The following is a 20,179-nucleotide window of genomic DNA, read 5'->3' on the forward strand; positions in this document are numbered from 1 at the left end:
TTCCTAAAGGCACTTTCTTAGGGCATGTCTCAGGGATCAGGAAATAGCATTGTTTTTTTTAGTTAGAAAGCATAATTTACAACAAGTATTTACGAACATATTTACGAGTATATAAATGCAACAACAAAGTCACAATTACCAGTGGGAAACTCAAGATTTTCTTTAAGCCGTGACTTTCCGTGTTGGGAGTGTCAGTTTAATAATCTTTAAGAACTGGTATGTCTAATTGTCCGGCAGCAGCATGTCCTACATGCTCGAGGAACCATGTCTTATGTTTGCCTAATATGTCATACCCACATTAACATGCTAAATCATTCAGAGAGTTTATGACTGAACTACATTTCCCATCATTCTTTGTGATGGCAAAAGATGATAATACACAGATACAGTGTCATTTATACACTAAATGCACACTTTCCCTTTATTTCATTGCAGTAACACTAAAAAAGCATTCTGTTTGTAAGTTAAACAGAAAGAAAGAAAACTGCCCAACGAATACATTTTTCAGACAAAATAACTTAATAATTACGACTTCCCGAGCTTGTCAGATCGAACTTCAAAGGAGGACTTGAACGCAGCATTATTCTGACAGCAGGCCCTAGTCTGAAGGGAGAGTACAAGGAAGAGAAGACAGACCACTTGTAGAAAAAATAATGGGAGAAATCACAACACTCAATATGGTGGCTGTAGGAAAGGAAGTCTCACCTTTCAGTCAAAGGGATTACCTTCTTTTTTCTATAATTAGCTAGACCAACCTGAAACCAAATTTTTTGTAGCATGATTTAAGCTGAAGTTGCAAAATGTATGATACCATTGCTGTCAAATTTTAATGGTTTTCAGTTTTGTATTTTGTCAACCATTCTGGAGATTTCAGTCTTTCCCCATTCAAGAAGATAGAAGCTTTACTTGCTTTCCTTTTGCCTACATAGAACAAATATGCCCGTGGGGTATTACCAAGATTGTCGCCAAGTGTAATGACTTGCCGTAAAGGGTCTTTGCTAGATCGGCGGAACTGTGAATTGGTGAAAGATTTCAGTGAACTTTGAAACTTCTTACCGAGAGTGTCCTTTAGGTTCTTCACTAGTGAGGTTTTCTTCAGACTGTTCTTGCGCTCCACGTAATTGGAGGGGACATAGCCGGTGCGGTTGGATGCGTTGCGGACTCTCCACCAGGTCTTGGAATCATCCAGAAGCCACAAGCGCTCGTTCTTCCGGATGTCCAGTTCCTGATCTTGCTGAGCAATGTAGTCCCACTTGGCTATAACAATCACCTCCTCTGTCATCTTTCATCGAGTCCCACTGACAAGAGAGAGAGAGAGAGAGAGAGAGAGAGAGAGAGAGAGAGAGAGAGAGAGAGAGAGAGAGAGAGAGAGAGAGAGAGAAAATGGAATAAAGGAAGATAAAAGAGTAATCCTTAGATCAGATCCTTACAGTACTGAATAAAAAATAAGGCTAGAACCTAAATAATTTAACAAATGATTGATTGACCAACTACAACATTTATAAAGTGCTAAGATAAATGTACAAAGAAGACTGAAAACTCATTTTAAATGGTCTTTAACAGAGGTCCAGACCTTCTCCTGCAGTAAGACATTAAGTCAGGTCTCTCTGACAAATGCATGACTCAGACAACAGACAGACATGATTACATATGCTCTATTTAACACAGCTTAATCGGCAGGTGAGCTTACACTCCCTTTCCTCTTCCCATACACAAGAGGGAGGGAGAGAGAAAAGATGTAACAGGGTGAGGGAGGCAAATAAGAAAGAAAGCAATTTTAGGGTACAGAGTAATACTTCAGTTTAACAGGTCTACTGCATTACTAAATAATAATAATAATAATAATAGTATTTATTTATCACGTTATACATTTGCACATATACAGTGAAATTCTTTTTTTCACATATCCCAGCTAAGCTGGGGTCAGACTGCAATAACCCATAAGAAGCCATGTGGTTTTACCACAGGTAAAAGGTTTTCTTAAAATTATTATAATGTACAGCATCTCAAGGACTATTGCTTATATGAAATGATGGCAACAGTAATATGATAAAGATGCCAATGTTTAATAAACAGTAGGAATGCACACAATTAATCAAACAAAATAATCAAGATTAAAATTACAATTGCCAAAGTTTTATAATAGTGAAAAGTGTCAATTAAATAATTTTTGTAGCTTTACTCCCACTGCATCAAAATTTTCTATTTACAGTGTTATCTTTTGCAGTGATTGAGCTTTGTAACATGTAACTAACATTGGAACATCGTAACTTTTACAGATTTCTGTACATAATTTATTCAGAATTTGAAGAACAGGTTTGTTTTTCATGCCGCTAAAAGGACCAATATGACATTGACCGTATAGGCTATGTCTTGATTTACCAATATATAAAAAGTATGATTATGTATAAAGCATAAAAATTATAAAAGCAATGAATAAAAACAATTAAGTAATTCAGGAACACAGTCCTTGGCTTGTTTTGGATATGTAGCCTACACAAAGAATATGATGTGCAGATGCCCCACACGAGAGAAGTATTTTAATAAGTGCTGTAAGTCAATTAAAAAATGTTATCGCGATTAATCGCACAATTTTCGTAGTTAATCACGATTAATCGCAGATTTTGAAAGTGCAAAAATTTGAGCCTAAATGTACTTCTTTTCCTGTCAAAATGCAGAACAGAACAATATGTAATAATATAACGCTTTATTAATATTTTCCAAACAAAAGCCTTCCAGAGTGCAAAAATAGAAATGCACTTAAATAGCACCAATTCAAGTAAACGTTTTGTTACAGCAAAGGGTTAACTGTTACAGTTTCGTTCATGATTCGCATCAGGGCGCCGCTTTGAAAGCCACATGAAAAGCGCTTGCAGACAAAAACGTCACATTCTATGTTTTGGTGATAGTTAAGACTTGACATGCATCTGTTGTATATAAAATGCACTTTACTTAGGCTGAAAATTACTTCTGTCACAAGTTCCATCTAGGCTTGTTTTAACAAACAGCGTTAAGAGCTCCTTTCCCCATCACATTATCACAGACACTGAATCACTGCTGTGTGTGTTGTGTGCATTAGTGTAATGTCAATGTCAAATTTATTTATAAAGTACAATGTATACAACAGCCATTGACCAATGTGCTGTCCAACAAGAGCTATAAAACAGATATAAAACCATAAAATAAGACAAAAGAAAATAATAAATCATTAAAACATAAAACAGACATTACGCTTGATTAAAAGTCAAAGAGAAGAATACGTTTTTAGCAAAGATTTAAAAACCGGTAATGTCAGAGCTGTTCTTATGTGTGCCGGTAAACCGTTCCGAAGCTCGGGATCAGCTATGGCAAAGGCATGATCGCCACTTTACTTCAGTCTTGACCTAGGTACAACAAGCAGTCTTTGATCCCAACTTACCTTTACCAATATGATGTATTGGTAATGGTAAATGCGTTAATCGCCATTAAGAAAAATTAACGTGTTAAACTTTATACATTAATTGCATGCATTAATGTGTTAATTTTGACAGCTTTAATTTTAATGTAAATTCTATTTCGATCATGACAACTCTCTGAAAGAATTTGTTCATGTTAATATAGGTATGAAATATTGACAGGACATTGGTCTTGGCAGACTAGATCTGCTACGCTGCTGCTGCTGCTGCAGAGCAATTACGGAGACTTGCAACTGCTAGAACATACACAGACATACTGAGTTAAGCATGTGAACATGCTGCCACACAGTTAGACATAAATACAATCCCCATGTAGCAGATCTAGACAGGTGGAGCTGGAGAGGGAAGGTCTCAGAGAAAACTCTAGTAGTGCACTGCTGTGAAACAGGCTCAACAAATTTAAATGTTAGGCAAAGAGAGAGTATGCAAGTTGATTGGCTACCCGATTACAATCCAAAGGACATATCAGCTTACACCATGTGAGCCGATTGGCTTGGCATATCACAAGTGAGCGAGCTGATTGGCTAACCGATAACAAGAACCTATCAGTTTGCGCCATTCAGAGTTTACTGCCTAAACTTAGTAATTTATCAAAACTAATCACAATTACAATATCAACTAAAATAATCAACATTTATGAGTTTTCTCATAATCATGCAAGCCCTATTAAATAGTTACATTAATTTATATTAGTAATTTGAATAAAAAAAATATTCCAACAATTAAAATAGTCCATTAGCCTAACTCTAGGCAGTTTACTGTCACATGTGTGCATTTGTCAGTATTTTACAATGGCTTTGAACATGGCTTATCCAATCAGAATTGATTCATATATTGGCCAACGGCCAGCCTACTCTCTAGATAATAGTATTGGCCATTAAAAAATTCATGGTTGACCAATAAGACTGATATAACATCCTCATTCTATTAAACAGTGAGACTGGATAAATCTAAATATAGATGACAACAGCACTAACAAGTTTTAAAACAAAACAGATAATGAAAATGAGGATTAAGAAGAAAGACTGATTAATAAAGAAAAAAACAAAGGATAAAGAGGAAGAGACGGAAGGAGAAAAGCATTCTCACACACATTAGTGAAGGTTAAGCCACTTAATCCATGACATTGGTCTCTTTAAATAAACAGCCAAACATTGCAAAGAAAAACCATTAAAAATGTCAGACTGTCAAAGGCTGAGCAGAAGTAGTTTTCAAAATACAAGGACCACACTTGTTCCCCAAGCAGAATGACAGAAATGATAGTAGGCAATTGCTGAACCCATAAATAAGTAGGCAGGTTTATTGGCATGGCAGATTTTAAACGCCTTGCCTGGGACGTGAGGTATAGCTGCCGATGGATTAAATATGCACTGAATAGTAATGGACTGATTAAGTATTGATGGTGTTTCAGGCAAGCACACTTAAAGCTCTGTTCCCCCACTGAGAAAGGCTTTAGGCATGGCTACTGAGTCAAATGCACAGCCATTAGAAGAGAGAGAAACCTAGTGAGTGTATGCACACGTGGGTGTATATGCGTGAACAACAGCTTTCATTTCACGCAATGCCTAAAATGCACAAGTGATGTATATTCCATATGCCAGGCTTTCTGATTTCTGAATGCTAAAGGACACTCATTCGTTACCCAAACTGCCCAGTTAGTCAAATGGTGCTAGTCTATTTTATTTTAGTATTCTGGTGTGTTTATCTACTAGTTTAGCAAATGTTAGTCTTTTAGTACATCTACTGAATGTTCATGTAAGCAATGTGACCTCATGACTCTCAGCCTCATATGGCACATCCATGGGCCACCATGGATCGGTCAGATGGGCACATACCATCTAAGTAGGTTCTTGGCCACAATAATCTGTGCAATAATGTGGTGCAGACTTTATGCTGAAAGTTAAAGGTCTGGCTACGTGAGACTAATGTGACCTGTGAATTATGAACTCTAAATTCAAATGCAGATTAACATCAGAAACTGATCTACAGATGAGAAAGAAGGCTGATTTCTTCTTTTTTTACCATTTTTGTTTTATATCTTTAATGAGATGGCAACTCTAATATAAACAGCCAACACCCAGGGCACATAACTCAAGAGAAGCCTCCCACACAATTACACCACATAAAAGGTTTCATTACCAACGGTGAGATTCCCATTGAGATGACTATATTTCGCCGGTGGAACATCACCGTGCAAAGGTTAAATGTGACCGATTCTTAACACCACTTTCACTACCTACGATCCAATTTTTTAAATTATAGATAATGCCTTTTCACAAAAGTCAGCGCTATTTGCTTGCCGTAATTTTCCCAAAAACAGGCAGTCAGTGTACATTTTCTAACAAACATGGCAGCAGTAATGCATCAAATGATGATCAAAAGATAGAGAAGAGCATTAGAACTGAGCATATATCCAAATGCATAGTGTTTTGGATTTTAAAGAGCCATTTCAGGTGCCTTGATTGCAGTGATAGAGCAATCCTGTTCTAGAAAAGTGTGCCAGATCAGGGTAGTCTGCTGCATCCACCACAACCTAACTCACAGAACTGGCCTGCAAGATGGAGAATTGTGCCATGCAAATTGAACGCAGCACAAATTTTTTGGCTGTGTTTGTTCCGTTACCTGATATGATTGAATTAACCTTTAGTAAATCGAGTACTAAAAACAATGGCTGCAATTAATTCTTACTGAATCATCCCCCAAAATGAATCTATTGCAGCAGCAATAACAGGCATCAGACAACAGAATGGGGCAGAACTTCTCCAAAAGAGCACTGCAACAGAACAATTTAGCACAGTGAAAAATAACTTGAGAAAATGTTTCAAGTACCATCTGCTGGGATGACAAGATCAACAACAGCAGCTGAAGGCTGTCATGAGAAAATAAGCATGGAGCATGTTTGTAGAATAAAATGGGTGACAGATTAATGGATATCAACTTGCATGCTAATCACATGTCTACTAATCAAGCACTGCACCGCCATCTTCGCTCATTGTTTCTGTGGATCCAGTCAGAACTGTGGGCACTGAGTCGGAGGACACTGTTAAAGGTCTACGTCTATCTTGTTCCTCTCTCTCCTCTTCAGAGAGCCAAGGAGGTCTTAGTCCTAGCAGTGTGGTGATAGATGACACTCATTTTGCTAATCGGAGACCCAACCCCACTCCACCGTAATATCCACACAGCTTAGCCCACCTCCTTAATAACAAGGGCTGTTAAGAAGACAGATGACTCTGCCACGGGAAGGCAGATCAATCCTAAAGGCTCAGCGTTTGCTCAGATGCCAGAAAGCTACTTGGTAACAATCAATCTTACCCAGCTCACTGTCAGCTTATGCTCACTTACAAGCGCACACAGGAGACACCTTTTAACTGAGAAGAGACAATTAGTCGGGCTATAAACATTTCTCACCAGAGGCAGAAAAACAATTCTACCCCAGTTCCCATAAATAGGCAAACGGTTCAGACCTGTCAATTAGGGCTGGGCGATATATCGAATATTCACAATATAATTCCAATGATTTTGCTGACAATATAAAATTAAGCAATATTGTGAATATTGTGAATTTAATGTGCTTTTTACTTGGCCATTAAGTTTCATAAAAAGTGCAACAGTAGACTCATTTCACGATCCGTCAGAGCTGCACAATAAGCCCTAATCAAAATAACACCAAAATGGCAATATGTGATTATAAAACTGCAACTGCAAAGACAGATAAACATGGTCTGTGTTAGCGGTAGACCAGTATATCGGTTTTACCAATTAATCGGTGTAGATAGTTGCATTTTGGAAATGTAAGTATAAGCGTAGTTCTAACAGGAAGATCTCGGGATTCATCTATCAGGCATCTCAACCAATCACAACACAGCCTGTGCTTTAAAAGCCTGCCAGCTGTCTCTCATTGTTTGCATAAGTTCCGTGTTTTTTACCCACCATCCCACCCCATTCTCCACCAGTTTAGGTTCCGTCCTGGGCGGGGGTAAGCTCCGCTCCCCTGCCGTCATAGCCTCTGGTAGGATCTGACGGTTCAAGCAGTATCTGAGCACTAAACCATAGGACATGTCTTATGACAAATGATACAAGTATCTTTTCATTTGTATTAATTCCAATAATCTCGAATCTTTCTGATATAACTATCAGTTATCTGCAAAAATCATTGCCGATAGTTGCCAATAAATTTTATTTTTATTTTATTCCAACAGTATAACAGCAGCCTCTAGAAGTGAAATTAAAAACAATCACTAACTACGTTTCCATCCAAGGATATTTTGCGAAAAAAGTTTTAGCGCATCAAAATAAAGCTGATGGAAACGCAAATTATCACTAAAATTTCACAAGTGTCGACATAATATTTTTCCGTTTAACTCTAGCGCATAAACTCTATGTCAATACTTCAAATGTCGCGAAAAACTTGTTTGGAAACACTATGTCGAGAAAATTGGCATTAATGCAAAAATTTAGTGACACATGACTGAATTTACCCCAATCGTTAGTATACATCCTTGAAAGATGATTTATTGTACGTTTTTATGGATTGATCTTAATGGCATAATGATCCGATCTGTAAACATGACACTTCCAGGAGTGCCAGTACACATATCTCGTATCATGCACTCTTTGCAATTAATTTAATCATGGTAGACATCCGTTTATTTATTAAAGTTGCTTTTCCACACCATTCAAAATAATAGATGGCAGTCACCGAATTAGCCCACAATACAAAAAACATATAATTTCTGTTTCCACCACTACTTGGTGCAGGTTGCCAGCTTGAACAGGGCCATGACGATTCGCTTCGGAACCGGTGGCAACCTGCGATAGGCGCAACATCAGGACCAATATTACAGTCCTATCAGAAGGGCAACTGCTCCCTTTTGATTGCAATTCCTCATCTTCTGATTGCTTTTATTTGTGAAATTAAAATGACAGTAAGCTGGCTAATTTCAATGAATTGTCTCAATACTCTCCCCATTTTACCAAAAAAATTAGGGACATCTGGGAGGCGAATTAGTGATAAACACACATTTCTGAATGGAAACAACTTAAGGACAGATTTCTTTTGAGATAAACCAAAACTTCTGCGACAAAGTGTGTTTTTTTGGCATGATGTCATCACGCACACCATTTTTATTGATAAAAGGCCATTTGAATGGAAATAGGCAGAAGACGGCAAATTTTGCAAAAAAATTGTTTGCATTTTCACTTTGTCGATAACAATATAGCGCAAAAAGTGGATGGAAACTAGGCTACTGACACCTTGTGGGGATATGTTGGATATAAATCTTTCATCAATATTCATCCATATGTTTATCCTCACTTCAATGCATATTTTGTTATTGGATTAGATATTCAAGTGTTCTAAATTGAAGCAAGAGCATGCAAAAAAAATGTGACCATACAGAAACGTGCCCTGCAGAACATACATAGTGTCTCCAACTTTCCTGGGAAAAATAAATAAAAACCTCACTTGGTGATATATAAAATACTCAATCTGGTGAATATAGGCTATAAAAGCTTTATTTGGTTTTTAAAAAATAAATTAAAAAAATCCCCAAATAATAAACTTTTTGGGCATTCCGGGCTTGTTTTAGTTTAAAAGTCCTGCATTAAGCACCAAACTGTCATTTTTTCTTGTTATTATTGGGATTTGGTTGCAGAATAGACTGCATCTGGAATTTTGTAGCCTCCATGTCTGTCCCCGTTTAAGTAAGGAAAGACTAAGAACATTCTTTTTAACATTTTTAAATCGATTTTAAAAACTATCAGCTGATTAATCGGTTAACGGCCATCTGCCTTTTCTACCACCTTATTTATTGGTATCTGCAAAATCCACTATGTTCTGTGCAAGCGTGGGGCTCATGGGCTCTTGTTTTTAGCGCTTTTAGAGCAGTCCACATGCATTGTAAATGTACTGCATGTTCAAGCATTCGTGCAATTCCAAACTTTAGAAACCGCTACAATTTACTATACAAAGGAACTAAACTAAATAACAGAAAAGAAGGAAATGACAGCGTTTCACCAGATGCGAAACATTGTAAACTGTCAAATACATGCTGTACTTTCAGTGCCAATATAAAAGCTCCAGATGAAGGTGAAGTTATTAGGACATAAATATATAATTTTATATAAAACAAATCTAATCCTCAAAAAATTATGGTAATTCATTATATTATTATAATAATAAACTTAAATGGATCCCACAGTAATTAAGTATCAAGTATTTTGGAATATTCGACTACGTTCCAATTTTTTTATTTTATTTTAGTAAAAATATATGAAGGTAAATAATGCTTTTTATTAAGCTACTATGTATCACTGTATATAAAATATAAATATAAAAGTGAATATCAGTGAAAATGATTATATCTCATTCTCTCTTGTGTTCACTTAGTGAAAAACTTGCCTTTATAATTTTTAAACAGATTTTTATTCAATGCCTTTAAAATACTGAATCTACTTGGCTACAGTAGTGAATGGGTTCTGATGAAATGATGGTTCCTCTAGTAAAAAAAATAAACAAAATGTAAAAAAAAACATCACCTTTGAGCCATTTCAGAGCATATACATAATGATCAAAATAAATATGGAATATCATCAATAGGCTGCAAAATATCAAGATATCATTTTTGTAATGATATCGCCCGACTTTTCTCAGAGTGTTCAAGTGTACAATGTTTGCAAGAAGAGAAGGAAGCCACTCTCTGACCTTGAATTGATCTATCCACGGCCAAGACATATTCCCATAGTCCAGAAACTCTTAGCACTCCCACACTCTGAGCTCTGCACTCTAGGGACAAAAAGCATTTAATACGGCTAAAACATCCGCTAGCCTAATGTCCAGCTCACATTCGCTTAACCCAGCTAAACATGACTCGCACGCAAAGCAGGTTCACTCAGCAAATATCTGCCAAAAATGTACAGATTACACAATATTCGTTGCAACACCTTCATTATTATCTAGTATTCCCCAAAAGGAAAGAAAGATCACAATATTTCTCACAATCTTTCAAATCTGATCTCTTTAATGTCTCAATTGTTTCAATAAGACAGCAATGAGATTAAAGGGAGAGCAAATGAGACTTCTGCTTTAGTCTCCTGCTTCTCAGATGTTTCTCCTGAGACAAGACCCTTGTAATCTGTGAGCTCTGAGAGGAGTCTCAAACTGTGCTCAGCCATTGAGCCTGATCTGAAGAAAATTATGTGACTATAGTGACAATTTTTACAAAATTATTTTACGTGGCTCTTTACGCGTATCTCGTCAGTTCCAAGGTGTAATGTCCAATGTGTGGCACTTAAAGCAAGTTAAGATTAGGCCTGTCACGATAATTATGTTATCGACTTACCGTATGATATATGGACATGACCTAGATCATTTTTGCTGGCCTCGATATTGCCCATTGTGTTTAAATGCATGTTTGTTTACATAAGAATGAATGTCTTTTTTGTCGGAGGTGGGGCTCAGGCAGCTCCACACACACACACACACACACACACACACACACACACACACACAGAGTGGACAGCGACAGGTGAAGATTACATGTTACTCGAGGCTAATATGTGTTTTAATACAGTGCTCGACATTGACGCTTGTCCAGGACAAGTGGAAATTCTGAACGGGCACGTTAAAGAGAACTTTACTTGTCCGAACGGACAAGTAGCCTGATTGAAATCTAAATAACGAATATTAGCTCAATAGCACGGGATTGCGGGGATTGAGCACAATTTTAATCATTCCTGCATGTTTCACTTTCAAAATGTGGGGAATTCCCTCTATCGCGTCGCCCTCTCTCCCTCTCGCCTTCACTCTTGTTGCACCATTAAGCAGCTTATGAGTGCGAGCAGTGCGCATATCTACCGAACTTTAGATTTTACATATATAAACAGGTATAAACCTGTTAATTGGACATGCAAGTGGTGTTGTGCCACGTCTCTATAAGCGAGCGATGCAATAAAACTATTGCTCTTGTTTATAATCAACAAAGCTGGTGGACCTGGGTAGCTCAGCGAGTATAGACGCTGACTACCACCCCTGGAGTCACGAGTTCGAATCCAGGGCATGCTGAGTGACTTCAGCCAGGTCTCCTAAGCAACCAAATTGGCCCGGTTGCTAGGGAGGGCAGAGTCACATGGGGTAACCTCCTCGTGGTCACTAAAATGTGGCTCTCACTCTCAGTGGGGCGCGTGGTGAGTTGTGCATGGATGCCGCGGAGAATAACGTGAAACCTCCACACTCCGCGGTAACGCGCTCAACAAGCCATGTGATAAGATGCACAGATTGACGGTCTCAGATGAGGAGGCAACTGAGATTCGTCCTCCACCACCCAGATTGAGGCAAGTCACTACGCCACCTCGAAGACTTAAGAGCGCATTGGGAACTGGGCACTCCAAATTGGGGAGAAAAAAAAAGAAAGAAAAAAAGACTATAATCAACAAAGCTGTCTTCATCGCAAGCACGCAACGTTGGAGAAATCTAATTTTGTCTCGTCACATCTTGGCACTACCTCATAAAACAGCAAGAAAGGCAGAAATTGCAAAAACGCTTTGTGCAATAAAACCATCTGTAGAGTGAAGAGAAACACTTAAAACAGACTTATGCAACCCTCATCTTCTAGAGCTCCATCTAATGTATGTATCCGAGGTATTTTCTCTGCCATGTGAATCAGTCAATTTTAATAAGTATATAACAATATACATTACAATAATATTAACACTATAACATGAATACATTATACACAATGAAAACATAATATGCATATCTGTTTTGAATATACAACATAACTGATTTAGCAGGATTCTCTCAGGATTTTATCTGTTAACATTTTCAATGCAATTTGTCAATATTAAACAGCCGTTTTTAATGCACCTGGTGAGAATTGGCTTGTACTCTCAAAGAGATGATTTACCCAAAAATAAAAATTGGGTAACACTTTACAAAAAGGTTCAATTTGTTAATGTTAGTTAACTACATCAGTTAACATGAACTAACAATAAACACCACTTTTATATTATTTATTAATCTTGGTTAATGTTAATTCCAACATACAATATATTAATACATTTTCATACATTAAAATAAAAAGTTGTATATGTTAACATTAGTTCATGCACTATGAACCAACAATGAACAACATTTTTTTTTTTTTTTTTTTTAGTAACTAACATTAACTAAGATTGATAAATGCTGTAAAATACTGTTCATTGTTAGTTCACGATAGCAAATGCATTATCTAATGTTAATGAACCTTATTGTAAAGTGTTACCAAAAATTATGTAATCAATACTCGCCCTCATGTTGTTCCAAACCTATCTGACTTTCTATCTTCCATGGAACTCAAAAAATGATGTTAGTGAGAATATTAGTTTCACTCTCAATCCACTTTTATTTTATGGAGAAACAAAAGATGCAGTAACAGTGAACAGTGACTGTGACTAACATTCTGCCAAAAATCTAATTTTGTGTTCTTCAGAAGAGAGAAATTCATACAGGCTTGAGGGTTAGTAATGATTTACTGTCTTTCTGCACTGTGTTCTTAATCCATATCAGGTGTAAATGATGACTTTCTTACATCCTTTCTTTTCTTTTTGTCTCTGGACAAGTAACTTGTTTACTCGGACAAGTGAATGACCAATTTACTTGCGCAAAGGACAAGCACATGACGATGCTTAATGTCAAGCCCTGTAACAGGTGTTTTCCCGACGACTGCATAATTCCAGCCAGAAAGTTTGGAAGAATAAGTCCAAATGGACTTGGCTTCAAAGCCGCATTCCATAGCTCCGGTGTGGGAACATTTTGGCTTTAAACCGAATGAGAGAGGAGAGTCCATGAACGTGAACGAGCCAGTATGCCGACTTTGTTTAAAGACAGTGGCAATGAAAAGTGGCAATACAACTAACATAAAAGCTCATCTAAAACATAACCATCCCATCCAGTTTTCCGAGCTGGGAACAAAAAACGCAGTTGGAGATGGAAAGGGGCCTTCCCGTTTCTTTTTTTTTTTTTTTTTGACTTTCCGATTCCAATGTCTGAATATTCTTAAGAATTAAAAGTTCATTGCTCTTTGAAAGGGTGTCTTTGCATTATTTTGTTATTATATTATTATATCAGTGGCATAAAATGGTCTATTGCAATTATTTCTGGGACAATATATCATCCAACAAAAATTAGTTATCCTGACAGGCCTAGTTAAGATCTTCCAAACAGATGAGGATTTTAAGGTGAATGCTCAGGACTTGTACCCTTTGCATCAATTGAGACACTGCACAATTTGACTGCATTCATGACAAGCAAATGTCACCTTAAAGGAATAGTTCACCCAAAAATGAAAATTTGCTGATAATGTACTCACCCTCAGGCCATCCAAGATGTATCTGAGTTTCTTTCTTCATCAAAACAGAATTTAAGATTTTTAGGATTTCATTTCCTCTTCTAAACAATGCAAGTGAATGTACTCCATTTTTTTACGGTCCAAAATGCATATTTAGGGTGCATCAAAATAATCATTCTTCTGAATGCAAACGATTGATTATTTTGAGAAACAAAACAATACTTATATACTTTTCAACTACAAATGTTCACTTCCGTACATCTCTGTGACACGCGCTCATGACAGAGATGACGTAAGCTCGTTGGTAAGGTCACGCGTCACGTGGTGGAGGAGTCAGGAAGCGTGTCATTGTTTACAAGAGAAACTTGCACAGACCACAGACCAAGTGCTGCTCACAAACCAAAACAGTCCAAAACAATTTCATGTCATTGGATTTTGATTTTAGAAGAGAAGAGGAGATGGAGTTTTTCACCCAACCCTACCTATCTGAGCCCGAATACACCGATGAGGAACTTAGGGGGATGGAGGAGGCTGCAGCAGTGGCGCAATCACAAGTCTTGGGGAGGTCTATGGAGACATGGTGGTGCACATGTAGTGCCAACCAATGCCAACAGAGGCAGAGAGCCTGTGCTGCCATGATTGGACCATAGCAATCCCACCGTTGGAAAATTAGCGAGGTAGCCGGTGAGAACACTCCTAGTCCTAGCTGCATTACTGAACATAATGGTTTTCCACCATTACTGAGCCCCAGCGTTTTAGAGGTGTTTTTCAGTTTGCTACGAATAAACTGGAAGCGCCATCCGAGGCCAGAAGGACCCAATGGCACCCTATCAGTAGAGAAAGTATCATGTTTTGTTTGTTACTATAGCTACTATATAGAAATATATAGGCTATATGACAAAGTTTTCACATATATCGGAGTTCGCTGGAAAAACAGCACAAAAGACAATTAAACATTTGTACAGTGCTCCTTCTCTTGTAAACGATGACGCGCTTCCTGCCTCCTCCACGCGTGACCTTACCAATGAGCTTACGTCATCCCTCTCATAAGCGTGCATCACAGAGACGAATAGAAGTGAACATTTGTAGTTAAAAAGTATATAAGTATAGTTTTGTTTCTAAAAATAATCAATCGTTTGCGTTCAGAAGAACTTTATTTGTCGACTGGAGTCGTGTGGATTATTTTGATGCACCCTAAATATGCATTTTGGACCGTCAAAAAAATGGAGGACATTCACTTGCATTGTTTAAAGGAGGAGGCCCAAAATGAAATCCTAAAAATCTTAAATTCTGTTTTGATGAAGAAAGAAACTCAGATACATCTTGGATGGCCTGAGGGTGAGTAAATTATCAGCAATTTTTTATTTTTGGGTGAACTATTCCTTTAAGTAATGCATTATAGTAAAAGTTTTGTTTTCATGTCATAAAATAGCATTGTTTGAAGAACAGAGCAAAAGATAAGTGTTTATGAATTTATAATCTTGTGATTTGTGTGAAAGGGAATATAAATCATTGTTGATTTAACACCTCTAGTGTTCATTTCACCAGGAATGTGTCACAAAACATACAACAAGCCACATAAAAGAAATTTTGCAAAAATGTAGGTATAGTAACTACAGGTCGACCGATAGTGGATTTTGCTGAACTAAGCTGATGGAAAAGGGCGATAACCGATTAATCGACCAATAGTTTTTTTTTTTAAATCAAGTCTTTCCTTCCTAAAAAGGGCACAGGAAAAAAGTCCCAAAAGCAGTTTATTGCTCAATAATATCTAGAAAAATTACGATTTGGTACATTACGGGGGACTTTACTGGTTCATTAAGTCCGATATATATTCACCAGATAAAGAGTTTATATTTATGTTTCACCAGATGAGGATTGTTGATGAGGAATAAAAACAATCAGGAAAAAAAATAAAACTAATCAGCATAGATTTTTGCAGATAACCGATAGTTCCGAAAAACAACTATCGGCACCAACGATATATCGGTCTACCTCTAATAGTAACAGGTTTTTATGAGATCAGGTTGGATATTTTAAAATAAACTCTTCTTCCAAGACAATATTATTTGAGCTATGCCATGCCATCCAAAATAATTTTATGGCTCTGTAGTTTTTCAGAAAAAGACAACGTTGATACTTAATTGAAACCTAACTAAGAACTCCATTAAATCTCCAAAGCCATAAAAGAGAAACCTATGAGCAATAACAATACAATTCCCCTGAGTCGTAATGGTTTATTCCCTTAGCAGCTATCCTTTCTAAAAAAGCTCACACATATATAGATCACACTGCATTTGCTTTTTATTTTGCCAGTTCAAAGAGGCCGATGTAGAAGAAATGAAGCAACAAGATAAGGGACAAAAAAAGCGAGCGCATAAGAATTCAAGAAAAACAATGTTGCAGACGGTATCCTTACTTCAAATGCAGCTGGCCTGGCCTGCCCCCCTCAGTGGGAATTTCAAGTGTGAATTAAAGAAAGACTTTTTGGCTGCATCAGCACTCTATAGAAAGATGTTCTCAAGTTCTTTACCCAGCATAAAAACACTGCAAAGAGTGGATACAAAGAAAGAGAGAGCGGGAGACAAAAAAGGCCCACCAGATTCTTCAGTATACTTCATTTAGGTCGAGGACAGATCCACCTGTCATCTCACTGCCATTACCTCTTTCAGATTCCGGTCATGTCTGTAGCAACAGTGGACGTCTTCATTCATCTTCATCTAGCAAACATCTCCTGGAAGTAATGCAGATTTATTGAAAGTCTACCAAATGGGTTCAAGAATTAGGCTAATGTGGTGGAGTGTGGAGCTTTGGGAAAGAGTAAATTTGGCCCAATGTGAAAGCATTGGAGAAATCAGGTCAGGACTTCACTAAACAGGGACATGTGTTTTCCCATTGCCTGTGTTAATGATTAGTCTGAACTAGCAGTCCACCCATTGCACACTTCCCTGCCGACAAATAAACTTTCACACACACTGAGCAGGCTGTTCTGATCTGAGAAATGTAAGACATTACATCATACAACAGTTTAAAATAGAAAGTAGCGAGAAGGGATCAAGTTTGACAGTGACATGTCGACAGACATTTCAAACCAGTTATTTGTGAAAATGAGAGACTATGTCAACATCAACATATCAGTTGTGCTAAAGGACAGCAGTACTCATCAAACTGTACACATGGCCAAAGGAACTAGGCTACATAATACTATATTCAAACTTTATGGTGAAAGAAGCAAGCTACCAAGCTACAATGTATATAACTGTGCAGCCTCCTTAAAATAATATTATTGTAATCTACATGCCAGGGACTATAACTTCTACATCTATCCGCTGCATGTCATGCCTAACAACACACTTTAGCAATGTTTTGGCCTAAATGTATAATTAAGCACAGCCTCTCCTACCTTATTGTTTAAAAATGTATATCTATGACTCTCCACCTATCAAAAGAGTCCTGTTAAAAGTGACACATTTAACGAATCAAACAACAGCAATGTCCTAAAGGCCAAACTGCAGAGTGGGTTGGGCTTGCGGTGACGCATAATGCCTCTGATGAGGTTAGCGGTTGCTCCTCTTCAGTACGCAATAAAAGAAAATTAATGACTGTTTAACTGCTCGGTGACGTCATCGAAGAAGCCTTGATACAACTGGCATTAAACCATATGGCTAATGGCAAACAGATCTCAGCAGAGGTTCAAACGTTTGATCAAAATGACAAAATAAAATGAAAGAAAAATCTACAGAAACTGACTGACCCATATTACTGAGCACTAGGGGTGTAACGGTATGGCATTTTTCCATTACGGTATCACGGTATTGAGGTGCATTAATAATATTATTAGCGGTTTAATATTTGGTTATGATATACAGTATGTCTGATAAACACACAGAGAAATATTTCAGTCATAACCAATTCTTGAACACTATTTTGGATTTCTTCCATTTTAATACTTTAGCTTTTGAAAATCACAAACAGGTAAAACAATAATAGCAAGAAAAATTGCAACATGTTCAGTAGTCAGATGATTATAACAAAAACATTTTTTTTTGTTATTGTTATTTTATGATTTATGAAATTGTAAATTTCATTTGTGATTTAGTTTAATTCTAAATAATACCTACTGACAATATATTATTAATCTGCAGTTTATTTATTGCCATTTTGTCCAATACTGTCTATTTCCTGCCACAGTTTCACTGTCAGTTTCCCACATGCATACTGCCAACGTCAGTTCCCTGCACATCAAAAGCCATGCACTTTGTAAACCCTATTTAATACTATGTTTTACAGAAAAACATTATTAGTAGTATCAAACACATTATTGGCCTACAGTTGCGCTGCACTTATGAACAAACAGTTGCCGCATCATAATGCTGAACAAGTGCTTAAAACAGTTTGCTGCATTTGTGAATGTGACAGAAAGCATAAACATAACTTTAGCCAACCTAGTCATTACAAATGTTGTAAAACTATATTGAATCTGGTGTCTTTATGAAACAGGGGCTATTATTTATTATCCTGTATACTGTATTCCCACTTACATCATCTCCGCAAATTCTCACAAAGATGATGCTTAAGGTTTGAAGTGTTTCCCGCCTGAGCCGATACTTTTTTGCGACAAACTTTACAGAATGGGTAATCATCAACATTGATGGTGCCTCGTGGGTCTTTAACATACCTAAAGTAATCAAAGATGTTGGACTTCAACCGCTTTGGCAGCGGAAATAAAGGTTCAGGCTCGGACATGTCTGTATGATGCGCTTCTGATGTGCTCATGGTGCGCTGCGCACGCAACACCTGCATGCCTTCTTAAAAATTTAGTGACAGTCGAATGTAACATGAGGAAGGCGCAATTTAAAGATTTATTTTATCTCGCCAAATTTACATGATGCTGTGTAAATGACGCCGATTCTGTCTTAATTAAACTGATTTGGATTTTAGAAAAGATCTGAAAAAATCTGTCTTTTATTCATGCAATGAGTCAATGAGAAGATTTCAACGGTATGATAACCGTCCGTTTTAAAACAGACGGTATATTGTGAAACCTTGAAACCGTTACATCCCTACTGAGCACAGTCTTAAAAAAGCCACAGCAGTGTGATTTTCAGCAGTGATTTTCAGTATGTCCTGGGGTGATGTGATCGCACACTATGTTTTTCTTACAAATAACAACTTTGTTCGTATCACAACCAAATAAGGGTGCTTTTTGTTAACACTTTGCATAATAGGCACAATCTGAATTAAGAAGACTTTGAGTACAGTGAAAAAAACATGGTAATCTAATTTGTCTTTGATGTCATTCCTCCACGATGTTCCAGTAATGCTTTTTCCACAGATGAATTCAGCATTGTTCAGCAAACAATGTTTCCATTGTTCAACATGCATCTCAGACCTCTGAGTAATAATCTAAAGAACCCCCTGATCCTGAAATGACCCTTGAACCCTGACATATAAAGAAAAAATTCCCACACAAATATGCACCACTAAAGAAAATCTTTGCTTTCACTGAACACTATTACTGGACAGGTAACATATAATGTGTATTAGGGTTGCACGATTTGGTCAACAAAAATCATATTACGATTATTTTGACAAATATTTCAAGGCTAAAAGCATAATAAGCGTAAAATCACAAGATATTTTCTCAAATTTAGATGACATGGGTCATTTAAACGGTCAGTCATTTGTTTCCTGGGATACTTGTGAACACTCCACCATTCCTCCTTATGCTACATTCATTTATATCATAGGTCTGACAGCTCTCACGCTCATCTCGCCAGGATAGATTACCACGCAAGAGAGCGTCAGCACGGATCCCCTTTTCCGCTCTGAGCATTTTCACTCTGCTTTTTCCTTTTTCTTTATTCCCTCCATCCTGGGAGAAAAGGCTATTGTTTGCTGGTTTCCAAGCCTGCCCTGTGGCGAGGGACAGACACGCGGATGGGTGTCAGGACATTCAAGCTGAACAGAGAAAGGCCATACAAATTGAAACAAAAGGATTTGCTATTCAAAACACTCCAGAGATACACTGAACAGGTGGTCCTGAATGGCAAACTGCATAGTTTGGAGCATGCTCGATTTGTACAAATCAGGAATAAAACTGTTGTGTCACTTATATTCTTATCAGAGCTGTGGAAATTCACACATTTAGATCCCATTTAGGGGTGGGCGATAAGGTCAAAATCTTATATCATGAGTCATTTTTATTCCGCAGTTATGGTACGCATCATGGTATAGTTATTTTAATGAAATTGTTGAAATGTTAATTAAGAAATACGTTTATATGATAAATTTCCATGTGGTAATGCCTGTTTTTGGATAATCCAGTGAATTAAATACTTCATTTGATCATTGTCTCTTTTAGACCAAAAGATGATTATTTTATTACAAATGATAAGT

General features: G+C 37.2%; 1 protein-coding gene across 4 annotated transcripts in view; it reads right to left on the bottom strand.

The window, feature by feature from the left end:
• Positions 1–20,179, bottom strand: part of LOC127446787 (cytoplasmic protein NCK2-like) — an 87,423-nt gene that overhangs the window by 13,536 nt on the left and 53,708 nt on the right. For 2 of the 4 annotated variants that reach the window (XM_051707996.1, XM_051707999.1), the window contains exon 2: positions 1,057–1,298. In XM_051707996.1, the coding sequence (XP_051563956.1) occupies positions 1,057–1,282 (226 nt within the window). In that variant the 5' untranslated portion in view covers positions 1,283–1,298. Of the gene's footprint in view, positions 1–1,056; positions 1,299–10,158; positions 10,240–16,443; positions 16,568–20,179 lie in introns of those variants that run through there. The other 2 variants (XM_051707998.1, XM_051707997.1) reach the window with 2 other exon arrangements.

Source organism: Myxocyprinus asiaticus, chromosome 10 (genome assembly GCF_019703515.2).
Source record: "Myxocyprinus asiaticus isolate MX2 ecotype Aquarium Trade chromosome 10, UBuf_Myxa_2, whole genome shotgun sequence".
Lineage (NCBI taxonomy): Eukaryota > Metazoa > Chordata > Actinopteri > Cypriniformes > Catostomidae > Myxocyprinus > Myxocyprinus asiaticus.